Below are 20,419 nucleotides of genomic sequence, written 5' to 3'. Positions count from 1 at the left end.
CAAGGTAGTACTCCATAATAGTCAAATACTAGCAAAGTAATGGGAATGACAATAGAATTACCTCATGACATACTATAAAGAGATGATTATTACTCCATTGTTTCTCCCCCAATCGATCTCACTTATACAAACTTTCTATCTTATCCCTGCATCAGTTTTTCTTTCTCTACTGAATCATGTCATCAACATTATAAACACTTCAGTATCTCCCACCCCAAATAAAAATTCTCACCTGAATCCATATTCCCATTGACCTATTTCCTTGATTTATATCAAAGTTCCTAAAAAAAACTATGTCTTCATTTCCTTCCTTGATTCTTTCTTGAACCCACTCCAGTTATGCTTTCATCGCCATCACTCCACAGAAATTGTTCTTATTAAAATAACCAGTAATCTCCACAGTATCCAGTTATCAGTCCTCAACTGATTTGACCTATTGACAGGTTCTAACACAAGTGATGATCATTTTCTCCTACCTGACATGTTTTCATGCTTTTGCCTCCCAGAGACATCACTCATTCTTGGTTTTCATCCTTCCTCACTGGTCTTTCTTCAGAATCTCTTTTACAAATACTCATCTTCACCCTGACCTCTAAACAAAGTTGGCTTTCCTAAGCACTTAGTTTCTGAATTTCTTCTCTATTTTACTCCCTAGGCAACCAGTCTTTTTAGACTTCATGTGTGATAAGTTACACACTTACCTGTGTAAGTGTGATACACCAAAAGAGCCTGGCCCTTCATCCCTGTACTCCAGATTCATATATCTAGACACCCATTAGAAATCCCCACTTAGATACCTAATAGGCATCTCAACATTAACAAAATAAAACCTTAGGTTCTATATACACACTTCAAATCCACGCCCCACCTCCAATCATGCTTTTTCCTTTAACTAGTATAAAAGCAATTTCATCCTTACACTTCCATAAGCTAAAACTTAAAAAAGTCATCCTGGACTCTTCTTCCATTTTATCAGTCCTACCTTCGAAATATATCCAGTACACTGCTTCTTATCACCTCTACCACTAGCCCCCAGTCAAAGCCATTATGTCACTCTCTTTTCTTTACTACTATAATAAGCCTCCAAATTGGACTCCTTGCTCCCACAAAACAGAAAGTCCATACAGCAAGAATAATCCTTGTCAAACCTAAGTTAGATTGTGTCACTTTTCTGCTCAAAACTTCTCACTAATCATATCCCTTGGAATAAAAAACAAAGTTTGTCTGATCTCCTATAAAGCCTCTGTGTGATCTAGCCCCTGCTGCCTATCTCATCCACTACTCTTCCCCACACAGGCACCCCAGCTACACTGGCCTCCTTACTTTTCCTCAGACACACTGAGCATACCCTGCCCCAGGGCCTTTGTCCTTGTTGTTCCTCAGCCTGAAACCCTCTTTCCCTGGGTATCTGCATAACTTCTCTCATCATTTAGGCTCAAATGTTACCTTATCACGGAGACCTTTCTTACTATCCTACACAAACTACCAACTCCCAACCCATCCTGTAACTCTCAGTTCTCTTTATCTGCTTTATTTTTCTTAGCACCCATCAGCACTTGACACAGAATAGAATTATTTGTTTATGGTCTGTCTTTCCCAAGTACTGAAATGCAACCATGAGAGTAAAATGTACTATGAGAGCAGCAATTTTGATTTACTCAAAAAGCAGCACAAAGAAGAGTATCTGGCATTTAAACTGGAAGATGTTTGCTGAATGACTAAATAAACAGCAAGTCATTATGCTAAAAGTTTTATACAGATCAGCTCATTTAATCATCAAAAAAACTATATGGAGGTACTATTATTATTCCAATTTTATCAATGAGACAAAGGCACAAGAGATTAAATAACTTGTATGTCACATAGTTTTTAAGTACTTTGGTCAGCATCCTGTGTCTATTACATGAGATCAAGTTAGATCATAGAGAATATTTAACAAAATGTTTGGCATATGAAATACCTAACATTTAGGGAATACTTACCATGTGCCAAACATTAATGCAAGCTCTTTACATTTACTCATTTAATTCTCATATTGTTTAATAAGTGGTTGCTATTATTATATTCACTGTTTACTATTTATCAGAGTACCAATTTTAACTCAACAGAAGTCACATAAAATATGTTGCTGTGAGAGAAATAGCACAAACTCCAACATTTACCAGGTCAAAATTAACTGAATTCATATCATATACAGAAACATAATTAACTGTATGTTTGCTAGCTTGCAGTTTAAAAAAGCCTTCTGTACAGAAAGACAAAATAGTCAGATTTTCTTCATAAAAAAAAACCCCTCCCCCCAAAATCTGGTTGCTACTCCATTTTGCACCATATTATGCTTAACGCATCTTTTTCATTATAAGTTAAAAATTATGTGATTAAAGTATATATTTTTAATATTTAAAATAGAACTTATTCACTTGTACCAAATACCACTGAAATCACAAAGCTTACCTAACATAAATAGCTCTCTGCTTTAAAAATCAGTTTTATTACCAAAAATAAATTTTGAAATTACTACATCTGAGAAAATGAAGTGGCCAATTCCTTTATCCCTGAGTTAAAGTGAAGACCACAGGAATGACATTTAATGAATATGATTTCTTCAGTTCAACAAAGCATGTGATTTTTAATTTTTAGCTCAATCTATACATATTCATTCTTTATTAATAATTAACATACAAAAGATCATGTGTAAAGACCCTTAAAACTTACGGTGCAATAATGGCTCTAGCAGGTCTTTTTGTAGATTGTACTTGTGAAAGCCAACCTTCAAGCTGTGCATTCAGCTGCGGTCCTATAAAAAGAGAAGGAGGAAAACTGGAGTTGGCAAAGCAATGTAGTACAGTTAACCATACATGCCATGAAGTCCTCGTTGAAAGTATTTGTGACCAAAATAGCTTAATGGGCAGTGGACCATCATTTTGGATGTTAATGTTTAAAACTTAACCAACTACAAAGTTTCTACTAGCATGCCATATGATAAGGACAAGTAATGATTAAACAAAATCTCCTTTTGTCCATTTACTTATATATTTACAACTGTCTTCATTTGAGAACGATACAATCTACAATTTGAGGCAATGATTAAACAAAATAAGAAACAGTAAACTATTAGCATATGAAAAGAAAATAACTGAGTGAATATTATTTAGAGCACCAAAATCTGCCTTAATCATTAAAATCACATCCATGGAGTGATCATTCACACGCCAATGACCTTTTCTTCCATTCATTCCAGCCCCCTATTCCCATCATCAAATCAATAATGAGTAATGACGCCACCTTAAAAATCTCAATTTCAAGCATCCCACCATCTTCACTTCCTATCATTCCAGTTCACTTCTAGAAATTTGTTGGAGTCATTTTTCCAACTGTCCTTAATCCTCTCTTCTTCACTTCTTATCCCCATCCTAAGATGCAACAGTCTATCACTATAATCATTCCCTTGTCTATGGCCTCCCTCCATTGCTCCTCTTCCTCAGTCACAGTCCAATCATTGTTAAAACCAACCTTCCACTTAATATAGCACCTCCACCTAAACAGCTGAATGAGACTGTAAAGAAACATAGCCATATGAACTTTGAAATTATACCCATAAAATTTCAGTGGACCCTTAATAAACAAAGCTCAAAAATCATACCACAGCAACCTAGTGAATTTGGTCCCCTATCTTTAAGACAGAGAACTACTTCATATAGCTTGTCCTTTTACCTTAAACCATATCCCCTTCCTACCCTAGGAGAAGATCATGTTTTTCAGTTCGTCAAGGAAAAACAAGCAGAAGTAGAATGGCCAACCATCCTGGTTTGCTCAGGACATTCCCAGTTTTAGCACTGAAAGTCCTGCATCCTGGAAAACCTCAGTTCCAGGCAAACCTGAACGTTAGTCACCATAAATTCAGAAGAGAACTACTTCCCCTTCCTACCACTTATTCTGCTTTCCCTCCTGTTTCAACAAATTGTTGTTGCTCCTATCAAAAGCCAAACAAATTGATTCTGTACTGGATCCCACTTTGTTTTTCTTACTAAAGGACTCTGGTCTTACAACTGTCCAGTCTCCTGCACTAACTTGGCCCTTTTTAGTAGATCATTACCATTAGCCTGCAAATATGCAATACTAGCAAACTGATATCCCCCCAGCTATCACCCATTTCTCTGGCCCCCTTTTCTCTGGCTCTCTCTCTTTTAAAACTTTTAATCATAAAATATTTAAACATTACAAAAGAATCTAGATAATAATATAGCAAACACCCATGGATTGACTGCTCAAATAAATTATCTTAACATTCTTATTTACTTAAGATTTTCCTTTATTAAGAAATAAATTATTAAAGATACAGTTGAATCCCTTCCTGATTATGTACCTCCCACCTAAGGTAACCAAGGTAACCACTTTCTGATTCTGGTGCTCATTGCTGCATTGTACATTTACTAATATATATAATCACAGATAAAATTATTTTATTCTGTATGTTTTTACATGTTATATAAATATACTATACATGTTCTTCTGCAACTTGTTTTAGTCATATTATTTTTAAAAATTCATATTGATAGATGTAGCTCTAATTTACTCATTATCAATGCTGTATAGTACTGTAATGTATGAGTATACCCAAATTTATCCACTCATTCTCTGGTTTACAGACATTATGGTTGTTTCCAATGCTTCACTGTTATTATACAATGCTTCAAGTCTCTCATGAACATGTGTTAAAGAGCTTCTCTGGAATCTATCTAAAAGTAAAAGTGCTGGATCATAGATTACGCACATCTTCAATTTTACTAGAACACTGATAAACTGCCTACTGAAGCAGCAGGATCAAGTTACTCATCAGTTTAAGGGCAAATAAAAATAAGAGATTTAATTCTCCCTATAAACAATAAGAGAGGAGACATCCTACACACACTTTTCTTAGCATTTTCTTTACAAAATTTGTAATTGTAAATTCTTTCTCTTTGAAATGTATGTATATCTTTTTAAAAGCTAAAAAAAAAAAGCCTCTAACCAGTAACCCGGGACCACCTTTCTCAAAGACCCACAGCCATCTCTGAAATGTGGATCAACAAGGGAGACAGCACTCCTTCATGCCAGTTTCTGTGGGAGGTTAGGAGCCTAACTTCAGAGGGCCAGCCGTAAGTTGCAAAACTGCCGCCTGTCATAAAAATATGTTTATTTTTCCTTTGGATAAACCAATTAACTAATACATATGATCACCTCAATTACCAAGGGAATTCAGGATGAACTGTGTGTGACAAATGTTGCTATTAAGTCCTCTTACTTGAACACTATTTATAATTTATGCTTATTGCAGGTGGCATGCATCATATTCTAACTTAATGCTTATTCAAAAATAAAGTTGTTTTCTTTCTTAGTAGATGCTAGTTATGATTCTGGAGGTCTGGAGCAGGGCCTGAGATCCCGCATTTCTAATATGCTCCCCAGGTGACAGCAATGTTTGCTGGCCTACAAACCACACTCAAGTATCAAGTCCAGATCAACGGCTGCCAAGCAAAAAAGGGCCTGAGACCCCAAGGACTCCACAAATTTATATGCATACTGAACTTTACCTAGAGATAAAATAACTGTCTAGAAAAACATATGATCAATTACAGACTAAGAAATTCATATTCATTTAAAAGAACTGGTGAAATTTCCTTCACCTTTTTTAATCATGTATTTTATCAATCAACATGTTATAAAGAACAACTCCGGTCCTGCACAATATTCTGTACTTTCTGACATGAAGTGGGTTCATTAAAAAGGGGAAAGAATACTCTTCAAAAAGTCTGAAAATCATTCTCCATTCTAGTTCTATCACTTACCTTTCCTAGAATTTTATCTGAGCTGTGTTTCAATTACCATACAGCTTCATTTTCTACTAGTTATTTTATAAGCTGTGACATCATAAGGTTAACTATGACCAATCATGTTTTAATTTCCTTTCATTTGTTAACTGAATAAATATTTATGGGACAGCTACTTATTTGCCAGGAAATGGGAGGGATGCTGGAGTTATAGCAATACAAAAGAGTGATACCTGATATCATGGCACTTAAAACTGTCAACACCCTAAATCCAATGAATGGCTAAAAGATGAAAATTTCAGACACCAGGACAACCCAGTAGGAAAGACATTTTTGGTTGGAGAAGCCTTCCAGTGTTGGTCAAACTATTTCATATAGGTAAGGTAAAGAATAACCAACTGCTACAACTGTTTTAATTATCTTCTTTAAGTGATACCTTCATTGTACCTTAATCCTATCGCCTTGGGTCTCTCCAAGCAACTGACACATAATGCCCAAGTCTTGATGCCATACCTTTCCTGATCTTATGAAAAGATATCACCAGAAGATGCAACTTACAGGTTTCAGAAGACAACCCAGGCATGGTCACCTCTTCCATAAATGGTCCTTAAATGGTATGTTAACTGAAACATCAATGGGTTGCTACTGTCTAACTATACTAGCAGGATTAATTATTGAGTTCAAGTATATAAAGGCAGTTACAACTATTTCACAACTGACAACGATTTTAAGATGCCACTGATTGTAAAAACACATCTCAATTTCAGAAATGTTCAAATGTGGGGAAATGTACATTTTAAAATTGAAGAAATATAGCAGTACTATGAAACCACACTCATCACAATGTTCTGACATTTATTTCAAAGCAGAACAGTGAAAAATTTTGTTGAAGACCAGCTTTTGGGAACCACATTTCACTGCAATGAACAGTGTTTCTGAGAAGGCTTACCAACTATAATAATCTCATTTAATCTAAAAAAATAACATTTCAGTTCTCCATAAATCCTTTCTCTCATTATTGATGCCATACTGTGACTACATACTTGGAATTTATTGCTATGCTATTTATAAAACTAAGTGCCTTATTTTAAATACATCTCAAGGGATGCTGTTTGTTCTTATGTATCTATGACAAGACTCCCTACAAAGAAAATAATATGCCCTTGGGAACACAAGAACACAAGAATTGTCACACTGAATATGACCCAAAACCCATCCAGAGCAATACTGCATTAAACCAAACAAACAAAAAACCTTGCTGTGAAGAACACTATTGTTCTCCTTGATACAAACCTCAAAGTGTTAGGCCAAATGCAAATGTCTTGACTTCCTTATTACCCACTGATTTATTTAAACATTATAAGAACTTATTTGTATTTCTGACTAAATTCTGTAGTTCAGAATACAAATCATAGGTGCAACTAACTATCCAAACGAGCAGTCGTTAGTGCGTACCAACCAACTCATATTGACCAACTGGAAATCATTGCTACTTTTCCATCCACTTTGTATACAAGTCTCTCAAAATTTTCATATAATTAATACCAACTCCATTGGCATTTCATAACTAAAAAGGCTGCAGATTTGGAGGATCACAGTCTATTTCTCCCTCCAGGTCATTTACAAAACTATAATCTGAAAATAGGTTTAGTATTGATCCCTTAAACAGTCTATTAATTTGGAGTCTCTATTCCTACTCCTATTCTTTGTTTATGAACAAATTCTCTATCCCTATTAATTAATGCCACTAAATCCCTTGAGAGTGCCTGGCTATAGCATCTTACCTAAACTCTTTTTTAAGATCAAGACATTGATTTTGGCTTGCTACTTTTTCATTATTAAAAAAATACGCTCAGTACAGAAAATTGGGGGAATGCATATTAAGGGGGAAAAACAATTCCACAATTACAAAAATGACCAAAATTAGTATTTTCCAAATTTCATTCTCTTAATACACAATTCTGTAACCTGCTCTTATCTACATAACATTATAGCATTCCCCTTTATCATAAATTTTTTAAAGATATTTTATGACTACATAATATTTACTTGTGTAAATGGATCACTGTTTCCTTACACATTAATATAAGATGTTTAGGCTCTTTCCAATTTTTTGTGGTACTATAAAATAATTCTGTAATATGTATCTCTATCCCCATAGTTTAAGTTATCTCCTTTTGAGATTCTCAGAAATGGAATTACTATGTAAATAAATATAAATCTTTTTAAGATTTCAATACATATATTCAAAATGTTATCCAAAATTGCACCATGCATGAACAATGCCTATTTCACCACACCCTTACCACTCTCAAAATAATATTTTAAAAGGTTAAGTAGTTTAATTCATCCCTTGTTTGATAAAAATGAAAATTTAATGCCTGATCTCAATTATATTTGGCATTTCAAAATATTCTATTTCTTCAATCAAAGCAATTTTAATGTCTAAGAGAAATGTATTTTGACTTTTAAGATACGTATTTTCTATTTAGACCATGGAATAGCAACATGATGAGTATTAGTGCCAGTCATAAGTTATCCATTACTAATGTTTAGCAAACAACTACTATCTATTGGCCTTTACAGTAGACAAGTCAATTTCATAACCAACTCTATTACGCTATATTATGCTACTATTTTAAATTACTCACAATTCTGAAGAATCTTATATTCTCCTGCCACTAAATCTTTTTAACTAATGGGGTATGATTTGTCAACCTTTTAGCAATCATAATCTTTTTCCTATAATAGTCAAAAAGTAGTCTACAGACCAGAATCATCTGATGTGTTTATTTTAAAAAGAGATTGTTAGGTCATCACAATCTCTAGGGATGGAAACCTGGAGTTTTTAACAAGCTTTTAACAAGCTCTCCAGGTGACTGTGATACACACTAAAACATGAGGCCACTGCCATAAAGGAGTTCATGGGCACATGTTACATGAATGAATATACGGATCAATGCAGCTAATAGACTTTTGGATGGATTATAAGTAAAGATTTTCAATACATAAACAAATCACATCATCTTTAAGTCAGCAATATGTAAATGCAGAATTTTTACCTCCCAACTACTCTGAAGCCATAAGTAATCCACTGGTTCTTAAAATTTACATTAAGTTTATTTTTAAGTCTTTTGAGCCTCTCACTTCAACCAATGCCTCTTCTGCTTTTCCTCAAATAACCCTAATGACAAAGGAAAAGGAACTCAGATTCAAAGAAAATGGGTGAGGAGGGGATAGATTTGCAAATACTATTATATATAAAATAGATAAACAAGTTTCTTCTGTATAGCACAAGGAACTGTATTCAGTATCTTGTAGTAACCTATAATGAAAAAGAATATGAAAACAAATATATGTAGGTTTATGTATGACTGAAACATTATGCTGTACATCAGAAATTGACATATTATAAACTGACCATATTTCAATTTTAAAAAATTATTTTGCAAGAAAGAAAAAAAAAGAGGGAAGGAAGAAACTGGGTGATAAACAAACTCAGTTCTTTTAAATCTTCTGTTTCAGTACAAAAATTCATAGGAATGCAATAGACTAAATGACAATACAGTATCTGTAGTAATTTCTAAACTCCCATGCTCCTATTTGCAGTTTAAATAGAGGCTTCAAGAAGATACACCATATTTATCCTCTAATACAGGGTTCAAGTACTCTAGTGGGGAGAGATGAATCTGGGGCACAAAAAGCAACAACCTAAAGTGGCCCAAACTTAAAGTTGGGTCCACAATACTTATCTAACCAGGAATCATTATTTTCTTCCAATTGCAGCTAACTTTTTTTTAATGTTTCTTTGGGTTACAACCAGTCAGCTGATACTAGCGAATCTGGATAATTTGGTACCAAATCCAAAAACATAATTTGTGGAAAAATAAAACAAGTTTGCCTTATTGGAAAGAATCAGGAATAGGATAACACTTCTCACACAAGGAACTACTTCTCAGGCAATTGCTAAAAAATGAAAGTTTAATACATGTATGACTGAAGCATTATGCTGTACACCAGAAATTGACACAACATGGTAAACTGACTATACTTCAATTAAAAAACAAAACAAAATAAAAAATAAACATTTAGGATAAAAAATTAGAATTTTCACTTTTCATATATTTTTACCACAAAACAGATTTGTAGACATTACCACATTTTCACCCTATTCTATGTAATACAGATTTTTTTTTTTCTTCTCTAAGAGTTTTCACTTGCAGAGTTTGATCAAAAAAAGTGGATCAGGCCCAGTGGACTACGTCAAATGTAACATGTAATATGAGTACATATATGTAAACTGATATAACCAAAGATTTGAAACAATCTAAGCATCCAGCAAAGAAGAAATTAGTTAAACAAATTATGGTAGATCCATAAAATAGAATTTCAGCAACTAGAAAACAATGAGGCAAAATTTTATGACACTCTATGGAAGAATTCTTAATTGAGGGGAAAAAGTAAGCATGGTACAGAAGATACAGTTTGTTGCCATTTTGGGGTATGCATATATATTATATATGACTACGTGCTGGTTTGTATTTATGTAGAATTCCTCTGGACAAACACAAAAGAAATTAATAATAGTTCCATCCTGACAAGGAAACTAAGAGTAGAGGAAAACTTTACTTTTCACTGTATACTGTTGGTATCTTTTGTATTTTGCACCATGCACATGTACTACCTATCCAAACACTAAGTGTAAAAAAAGATGGTGCAGTCCTAAAATACCATGATGCTGCAGACATAGGTTTAATGACATTATTGACATGGAAAGAAAGCCTATAAAAACTAAACCCAACAAACAACAAATCACCATTAAACCTAAGACAATACCTACGTCAATAATCTAGGTTAAAACAAGTAAAACCAAGCTGCTGAGAACTGCTATTTGATTAATAAAATATATACTAGAGTACTGGGATACATATGGAACAATCTAACAAGACTTCCCTGTTACCAGGAAGGGATTTCTCCCTTTTACTTCCCTTCCATAAAGGTGTAATATCCATCACTGAATTTCTGGTAGATAGAATCAGAGAATGCAGAAACATTCTAGAAAAGAATGATCCAGAAAAGAGAACATTAAATTCTTTATTAATATCTTTCTTTATAATTCTTCCTCATTGAACAAAATATAATCCTTTCAATATTTGGGGGGGTTCTATCAAGGACTCGAGGTATTCTTCACTAACTTCTTCAGCAATCGTGTAACAGACAACCTAGAGAAATCAGAATGCTTTATGAAGTAATTAACTATAATCTAATGCAATTTTCATTTTTGTACTTTTGTTGTGGCATGTTTGAGGCCTGTTTCCTTCTTTCACTAAGCGTTGGTACTGCATGTGCCAGCTCATCCATCTAAAGAATTATGTTTTTGATTTTGCAACCATAAGATGCAAACAAAAGAATCTCAGCAAGTTCTTCCTTGATAACTAGCCAAGAAAACACACCTAATGTAGACTGAGAGATGGGCATGCCAGGTATCAGACATGCAGAAAAGAAAAAGTCGATCCTAACAGCTATCAAGATAAAAGGCTTTCCAAGGAGTTCTGAGATTGATAATTTAGGGGAAAATCTAAGTTTGGAAACTAAGGGACATGGTTAAACATGGAAGCTGAGGTATATTGTGTACTTCCACTCTGCCAAACCCTTTCCATATCCCTTTGAACTGTTTTCGCTAAACTGCCAAACACTGAAACAAATGTGTTAGTGTAAAAACTGCCCAGATTGAAGAATACTTGGGTTTAAACCCAAGGAGAACCTCTCCCATTCCCAGGAGATCATACTAGAAAAATTCTGAGAGCCTCAGCCATGCTCAGGCACTAGCACCTTTAAAAGACCTTAGAAAACGCCACTGGCACTTTCTTTTAAACCACAGTCACCACACACACACACACACACACACACACACACGCACACACAAACTATTAAAGAAATAAAAATTCCCTCCCCAAAACCTCTACACTTAGGCCAGTTCAATGGATAGACAGATAACCACTCAGCCAACTTTAATTCTACAAGCCAGCATTTCCCAAATTGTGTTCAGCAAAATTAGAATACAGAACTCTGTGCCTAAATAAACTGGAGGGATGTAAATGAAAGAATGTTGACGAAACTTCAGAGCTAGACAAGTGATAGTACCACTACCAGTGACAGAATTAAGGCTCATAAAGTTTGTTCCAAGATGAAGACTTTCACTTGAACACACTGAAAGTAACAGAAGATAATTAAGCAACTAGGTACAGATATCCAACTGGTAAAGAATAAGAGTATAAAGTGCAGACAAAATAGGATTAAGGACAGAAACAGATTTCAGAGTTACTTAATTAAGGTGGCAAAAGACAAGAGAATGGATAGGAACCACCTGAGTGTGCACAGACAGAGGATGACAACACTAACTTTAAAAATTTGAGTCTTAAAGAATACAGACACTGGGGTATATAAGTAAGAAGTCGAGACAATGAGGGATGGAAAAGAGGTGCAGCCCAAGAGATAGAGTGGAAAATACAGTACAAGGAAGGCAAAGGGGTAAGATCTTCAAGAAGATTAAGCAGAATCCAATGATCTATATTGAATGAGCATGATGAGAATAGAAAAAATACCAATCAATGTATTTGGTGATTATGAGAAATCAGTAACATTAGAGCAATTAGTTTTCAGAGGTTGGGGGTAAAATTTGCATTTACAGTAATTATAAACAAGATGAGTTACAAGAAAACGGAGACATCAAATAAAAACCACTCCAAGAATAACTGAAAGCAGCTATTACTGCCTCCTTTTTCATCATCTCTAGGCTTCCCAATTCGGAGTCTCCAATGCCTCATATACATCAATGCACTCACTTTATGAAATATAACCTTAGGCAATAGCAATCATATTTTTATACCTCCCAACAAAGAAAACCTTCTACTAATGTCATGGGAAAGTCAACACTCAGGTATGCTTTTGGAATTTTACCCAAATAGATAGCAAACAATGTGAATCTGAGAGTGCATTGTTTGGAAGATAAACAGTTTCTAAGATTTTCTCCACACATTCACATTAAACATGTATTACAAGTTAACAATCCTATAGCTAGTTCTATAGAACTCAAGCCAATATTTCAAGTTAAAAAGGAGAGTGATAGTTAAATATAGTAGAATTTCGTAATGGTAGCATAGCTTTCATCTAAGGACATAAAAGCAACTTTTAAACATTTATTAATTATAGTCTTTCTAACAATCTTGTTTGCTGCAGCAGAATACAAGCATGAACATGATTATATTCTACCCTGATGATAAATAAAATATAATATAAAACATGTGTGATTAATAATCAATAATTATAATAAATGGGGATATAACAACCAAAGTTACTTTGGTTTAAAGTAATTCAGAATGAAAAGTAAACCTCAATTTGAACATCAGTAACTGTCATCTGGTAAGTTCAGAAAAAGACCAGACCAAATTTTTTTATTTCAACAAAGAAAAAATATGTTAAGCAAATACCATGAAGCAGGTAACAAAAGCACACAGTTTTCAGCTACTTTAGATATACTTGATGTTCAATTTAAAAGGAGGCAATAATATGGAAGAAAGAAGTGCAAACTAGGACAGAAAAACCAGAATTTACAGCATACCTACAATGTGACAGGCACAGTACTGAGTTCCTTAAAAATGTTCTTCTTGGTTAACTGTCATAGTAATCATGTGATACAGTTATTATCTCCAGCTTACAAAGAAATTTAAAAAACAAAGTCTCCTCAAGTTCATACAGCTAATAAATGGCAATGCTGGTCTGCCTCTGAACTGCAGGGATGTTCTACTCCATGCGCAGTTAGCTCCTCTTCTAATATCATCCCTTCATTGCCAGTTTATACATTATATTCCCAGTTTATAAAAAATACACTCCTGTGTCTTGCTTAAGTGGAGACTTACTTTAATAAACTTACCAATCACCAAGCCATGTTAGTTACTACTACTGGTGATTTGGTGATTTATCATTAAAGTTCCCAACAGACCCCCTTCTTTCGAGTAAAGTACGGTACTTAACAATCTTTTTCTCTCATACTTGTTCACCATTAAAACTAACACAGTACTATAAATCAACTATACTTCCATTTAAAAAAAAAAAAACCAAAGCAACAACAACAACAGTAACTAGGCCTGATACTCCTATCCCAAAGAAAGCTAAGCCACTTGCTGCTAGCTGCACATGCACTTCAGGGATCTCACTTATACTGTTTTAGTTAAAACTCATTAAAAATTTAAGTTAAAAATCTTTGGAAAGAATATTGTATTTAGGCAAAACAACCTAACTTAGTCAACAATATAAAACCAATATTTTTGTCAGCAGTTATTTCTGGTTGTCAAATTATGGCTACTTGTTTCTTATTTTGGTCATCTCTATACATTCTAATCCTTCTTTTAGTAACTAAGTATTTTTACAATGGGAAGAAAGGTATGTATAAACATAGGACAACGCAGGACTTCATTCTATAAAGGAAGACGGAAACAATAATGAATACTAAGTTGTTCTGTAGTTATCAGCACAATTTCACTAAATTAAACTGCCATGTAAAGAGATGTTAATATTAATAGATCCCAGTCATCTGGCAATCAATAGTAACTACTTTTAATAGAAATATAATTCCTTACTAAAACTTGATTTTTTTAATGTGTGTTAGTGTTTAGCAGAAGGTTTTAAAATTCTGGTTTGCTGTTTATGTATGTTCCCAAAATAGTTATTATGAAATTATTGTTCTGACCTCTATTCTCAAATATTATCTTGGAGAGTCATCTGAGGCCTCAGAAGAATGAGGGATTGACCAGGATGATTAGATAACAGGAACCAAACTCATAATTACCAACCAAGATTCAGGAGTCTTCCCTGTGTGCCTCAATCTCTGGTACAAAAGCCACATTCAAGAGCATCACTGATGTGCTTAATAAAACTTCAGAACTGACTCCCCCACCCCCACGAAAGCTTAACTAAAAAAGCCTAAATCAGAGTATACAAGAAAGTATCAAGCTTAAACCCGACAAATAAAAGCACTTCATTGACAATTATTTTATTTCTTCCTATAAACCTTAAATAGCTTCCCCTCAGCCAACCCATGAAACCACCTCACCTCATTTAAACAGTTCCAGGTATCTCGTCTTGTCAGGTATCTTGTCTTGTCAAGTATCTGATTCTGCCCCACTGGGCAATAGGATGCATCTGTAGACTTGAGTTGTGTGGCTTCAATTAACAAGAAGGGGGCCCAGGGCTGCCTATACCCGGGCAGGGCTAACTGCAAACAGCTTTTACTCTGGGATCACCAACTCTGCTCAGAACTCTCATGCTGATCTCCTGACATGCAAGTCTCTTCATCTTACACTGCCTGCTACCCTAACAATATCAGCAGATTTCCATCTCTTGGAAGCAAACCTTGTGGTCATTGGTTTCTGTTCTGTTAGTGGACCAAACTATAGCACCATAAATCCTCCAAGTGCCTCAGATTAATTACAAAGGAGGCTTCCTTCTCTTTCACTTCTTATCTCCTTGATTACAGAACTACCCTTTACTTCATATTCTTACATTCCAAACACTATGCTTCCTCCAAAATTCCTAACATATAAACTGAGTGTTTTATTTCACAATTTAATCTCTATTTGTGTTTTTTTGTTTTCAACCTAATTTTATTGTCAATGTTGTCCATACTAGATAGAATTTTAGATAGTAAATACATTTTCTCTCTGAACAGGACATTTCCATTCCGTTTTCAACTCTCTCTCATAATCTAGAATATGCTAGAGTCCTCCTGGTTCATTCATAATAACATTTTAAATTTTGAACTAAAAAAAGTGGAGAAATACTGGTTGTTAAACTACTAAAAATGTAAAAATAATTTGATTTGATCAGACATGCATGACATTTTTATTAATATTTACTAATGTTTACTTTAGATAAATGCTATAAAAATTCAATACCATCTATCTCATATAGGAAAAGCTAATCAGTACATCCAGTTAGCCATTTAAGACTATTAATTACACAGGAAATCTTCCAGCAGGATTCCTAATCCCCAGCATTTCAACCGAAAGTTGTACTTGTTATAAGATTTATGGTTAAGGGAATACAACAGGCTACAAAGCGCGTGCTCTCTCTGTCTCTTTATACACGCACGCGCGCGCACACACACACACATAATGACCCCATTTTTATAGACAGGCATAGACAAAAAGCTAAGAAAAGTTATTTTAGGATCACAGATGCTTTATTTCAGCTTCATATTTATATTTTCTCAATTTCCTATAATGCACCTGAATTACCTTTGTAATAAACACAGGTTTTTCTTTTTCACAATTTTCAACAGCTCTCTCTCCAAGAAGAGGAATAATTCTCTTCCTGGCCCTCGCAACACTTTTACATTCAGTATAGTAGTCCTATTACTATATTTGAAAATGTAGCTTGTTTTAAAGAGCTAACATTAGCTTAGTTAATCTCAGCCTCTTTCGTGTTTTAGTTCTATAGTTAAGTTTGTTTTTACTGATCCATCCATTTAACCAAACATTTATTAAATACTCATTCAATGTTAGACATTGTCACACAGCCCAGTTTCCTAATGAGTCTTGAGGCAACTATCTCTTAACATCTTTCCTGACCAAATAACATAGTTCTCAGTCACACTCAAAATACACTATCATTCTCACTGGGATCAAGTAAAAAACACTGCAGATGCACATGCAAAACACCTCCTATTAGCACTGCTGACCACTTTGTCCCATTTTTTCTGAAACAACACTAAAGGATGAGAGTTATTTCATATAGTCACTAACTAAACCAGAAGAGTTTAACAAATCCACATTAAAATTCTGACTTTCCCACATTTCCAGATTCTTAATTTATACATTAATATGTTCATATGGCTGCCAATAATATATCCTGCAAAGGGTGAGAGTACTCTTAAATTAGCAAGATTGTAGACCCTTCTTTCTTGGGTATAAACATAACTCAGGTATATTTATGCAGGAAAATGTATGAAAGTATAAATTTTTATTTTGAAGGACAGCTAAAAGCAAGCACAGGGAAGATTCAAAAATATAAAATTGCATCAAATAAACCTTACACCACAAGATTCAGAAAGGCACAAGCTAGTTTAGCACTACACAAAATTAGACCTGTGATACATTTTCTTGTTAGTAATCTTTCACTCAAATGTTTCTCTAACTGATGTAGCGGGGATGTGGTCTGGGAGTTTGATGAACCCAACTCTATTGGAATTGATGTATAAGTGAAGACAATACCCAGACACTTTTGGACGCTATACTTCTCACTTGTTTCCTAGTCCTCCATCTTTTGAAGCATGTTATATAAACAGAGGTATGTTAGAAACATACCAAGGCAAGAAAAAATGCAAAGCTCTATTTAAAAACCAATTTACAAGAATATGAAAATCAATATATGTATATGTATATGCACAACATTGTGCTGTACACCAGAAATTGACACATTGTAACTGTACTTCAATTTTTAAAAAAAAAATTAAAAAAGACAATACTAATGACCTTTAAAAAATGAAAAGGATTATAAGAATACTGTGAGCAACTGCATGCCAACAAATTAGATAAACTAGATGAAATGGATAAATACCTAGAAACACAAACTATCAGAACTGACTCAAGAATACAAAATCTGAACATACATATAACAAGAAACCAAGACAACAATCGAAACCTGCCAACAAAGAAAAGCCTACTCATGGCTTCACTGGTGAGTTCTATCAAACACTTCAAGTATAATTAATGCCAACCCTTCTCAAACTCATCCAAGAAACAGAGGAGTAGATTACACTGTCTAACTCATTTTATAAGGCAGCACTACTCTGATAACAAAGTCAGACACAGATATCACAAGAAAAGAAAACCATAAACCAATATCCCTTGTGAATATAGATGTCAAAATACTAGCAAACCAAATCCAGAAACATGGATTAGACACCACAACCAAGCGGGATTTATCCCAGGAAGGCAAGGGTAGTTCACTATATGAAAATAAAACAGTGTAATAGACCAGATTAATAAAAGAAAAGAAAAACACATGATCATCTCAATTGATGCAGAAAAAGCATTTCACAAAATCCAACAACCTTTTGTGATAAAAACAGATTCAGAATAGAAGAAAACTTCCTTGACCTAATGAAAGGGCATTTATGAGAAAACCCACAACTAACATCATACTCAATGGTAAAAAAACTGAAAGCATCTCCCCCTAAAATTAGGAACATGACAAGAATGCCGACTTCTGCCACTTCCAGTCAATATTGTACTGTAAGTTCTAACCAGAGAAACTGGGAAAGAGAGAAAGAGAGAGAGAAAGAGAGAAAGAAAGAAAGAAAGAGAAGAAGGAAGGAAGAAAGGGCATCCAAATGGAAAAGGAAGACATAAAACTATCACTATCCACAGATGACATGATCTTATATATTAAAAAAAATCCTAGGATAGCTATTTGCAATGTAGTAGTTGAGGTCATAATGTCTGAATGAGGCAAACATGGCAGCAAAGCTCAGGCCCAGGCCAAAATCCACTCTCCTTGGGCCGGATTCCAGTTACCCATGGGCCATATACCATTCCTTCTCCACAAGGGTATGCAGAGTGGGCTGAAGTGGCAGGCAGGTGCCCCCAGCAGCAATGCTGGAGTACCTGATGGCCAAGATCCTGGAGCTGGCAGGCAACAAGGCCCCACAACAAGGAGATATGCATCATCCTGCATCACCTGCTGATGGCTATCCTCAATGACCAGGAACTGACCAAGCTCCTGGGCAAAGTTACCGTCACTCAGGGCAGTGTCCTGCCAAAGAGCCAGGCCATGCTGCTCTCAGAAAGTCAGAGAGCCACCATAAGCTAAGGGAAAGTAGTGGCCTACATCAGTTTAAGGAACTTGAAGAAGTCAAGTCCAAACCAAAGGCACTTTTCAGGGCTACCCATATCTCCTGGATAAGAACTTAATAGTTGTTTTATGTTGGATTATAAAAAGGGGAAAGTGAGATTTTTAAAAATCCTTAAGAATCCGCATTAAAACCAACTGAGCTAATAAGGTTTTTTGATACAAGATCAAAAAACAAAAAGCAGTTGTATTTCTACTCACTAGCAATGAACAATCCAAAAAGGAAATTAAGAAAACAATTTCATTTATGACAGAATCAAAACAAATACTGAGCAATAATTTTAACCAAGGATGTGAAAGACGTATACACTAAAAAGTATAAACATTGCTGAAATAACAAAGATCTAAATAAGTGAAGAGATATTCTGTGTACATGCATTGAAAGATTTAATATTGTTAAAATGGCAATACTCTCAAAGTGATCTACAGATTCAATGTAATCTCTATTAAAATCTCAACCACTATTTTTTGTATAAATGGAAAAGCTGATCCTCAAATTCATATGGAGGTTCAGAGGGCCCTGAACGGCAAAAAAAACCTTGAAAAAGAACAAAGGTGGAGGATTCATATTTTCTAATATCAAAACTTAACTACAAAGCTACTGTGATCAAAACAGTGTGGTACTGGTTTTACGACAGACATGCAGACCAACTGAACAGAATTGACAGTCCATGCAGCAATATTTTTTTTTTGATTCATCTCCTAGAGAAAAGGAAAAGCAAAAATAAACAAATGGGACCCAATCAAACTTACATGCTTTTGCCTAGCAAAGGAAACCATAAACAAAAAGACAACCCACAGACAGGGAGAAATTATTTGCAAACAATGCAACCAACAAGGGATTAACCTTCAAAATATACAAATAGACCATACATGTCAATATTAAAAAAAAAAAATACAAACAACCCAGTCAAAAAATAGGCAGAAGACCTAAACAGACATTTATCCAAAGAAGACGCAGAGTTAGCCAACAAGCACATGAAAAGATACTCAACATTGCTACATTAGACAAATGCAAATCAAAACTACAATGAGATATCACCTCACATCAGTCAGAATGGTCATCATTAAAAAGCCTACAAATAACAAATGCTAGAAGAGGATGTGAAGAAAAGGGAACCCTCCTGCACAGTTAGTGGGAATATAAATTGGTGCAGTCACTATGGAGAACAATATGAAGGTTCCTTAAAAAACTAAAAATAGAGTTACCATATGATCCAGCAATCTCACTCCCAGGCATATATACAGAAAATGTTCACAGCAGCACTATTTACAATAGCCAAGATATAGAAGCAACTGAAATGTTCATCAATGAATGAAAGAATAAAGAAGATGTGATGTATATATATATATGTATATGTGGTGTGTACACACACACACACACACACACACACACAATGGAATATTACTCAGCCATAAAAAAGAATGAAATATTATTTGCAACAACATGCATGGACCTAAAGATTATCATATTAAGTGAAGTAAATCAGACAGAGAAAGAAAACTATCATATGATATCACTTATATGTGGAATCTTTAAAAAATGATAAAAATGAACTTACTTACAAACCAAAAAGACTCACAGACATTACAAAATAAATTTATGGTTACCAAAGGGGAAAGGGGGGGAGAAGGGAGAGGGATAAATAAGGAGTATGAGACTAACATATACACCCTACTATATATAAAAATAGATAAAC

The 20,419-nt window shown here is 34.5% G+C and overlaps 1 protein-coding gene across 6 annotated transcripts in view; it reads right to left on the bottom strand.

The window, feature by feature from the left end:
- The window catches only part of MEMO1 (mediator of cell motility 1), a 105,385-nt gene that overhangs the window by 57,461 nt on the left and 27,505 nt on the right, over positions 1 to 20,419 (bottom strand). For all 6 annotated transcript variants that reach the window (XM_072937953.1, XM_072937948.1, XM_072937947.1 and 3 more), the window contains one exon: positions 2,716 to 2,797. In XM_072937953.1, the coding sequence (XP_072794054.1) occupies positions 2,716 to 2,797 (82 nt within the window). The remainder of the gene's footprint in view (positions 1 to 2,715; positions 2,798 to 20,419) is intronic.

This window comes from Vicugna pacos, chromosome 15 (assembly GCF_048564905.1).
Source record: "Vicugna pacos chromosome 15, VicPac4, whole genome shotgun sequence".
NCBI lineage: Eukaryota > Metazoa > Chordata > Mammalia > Artiodactyla > Camelidae > Vicugna > Vicugna pacos.
This window is presented reverse-complemented; position numbering and strand designations above follow the sequence as displayed.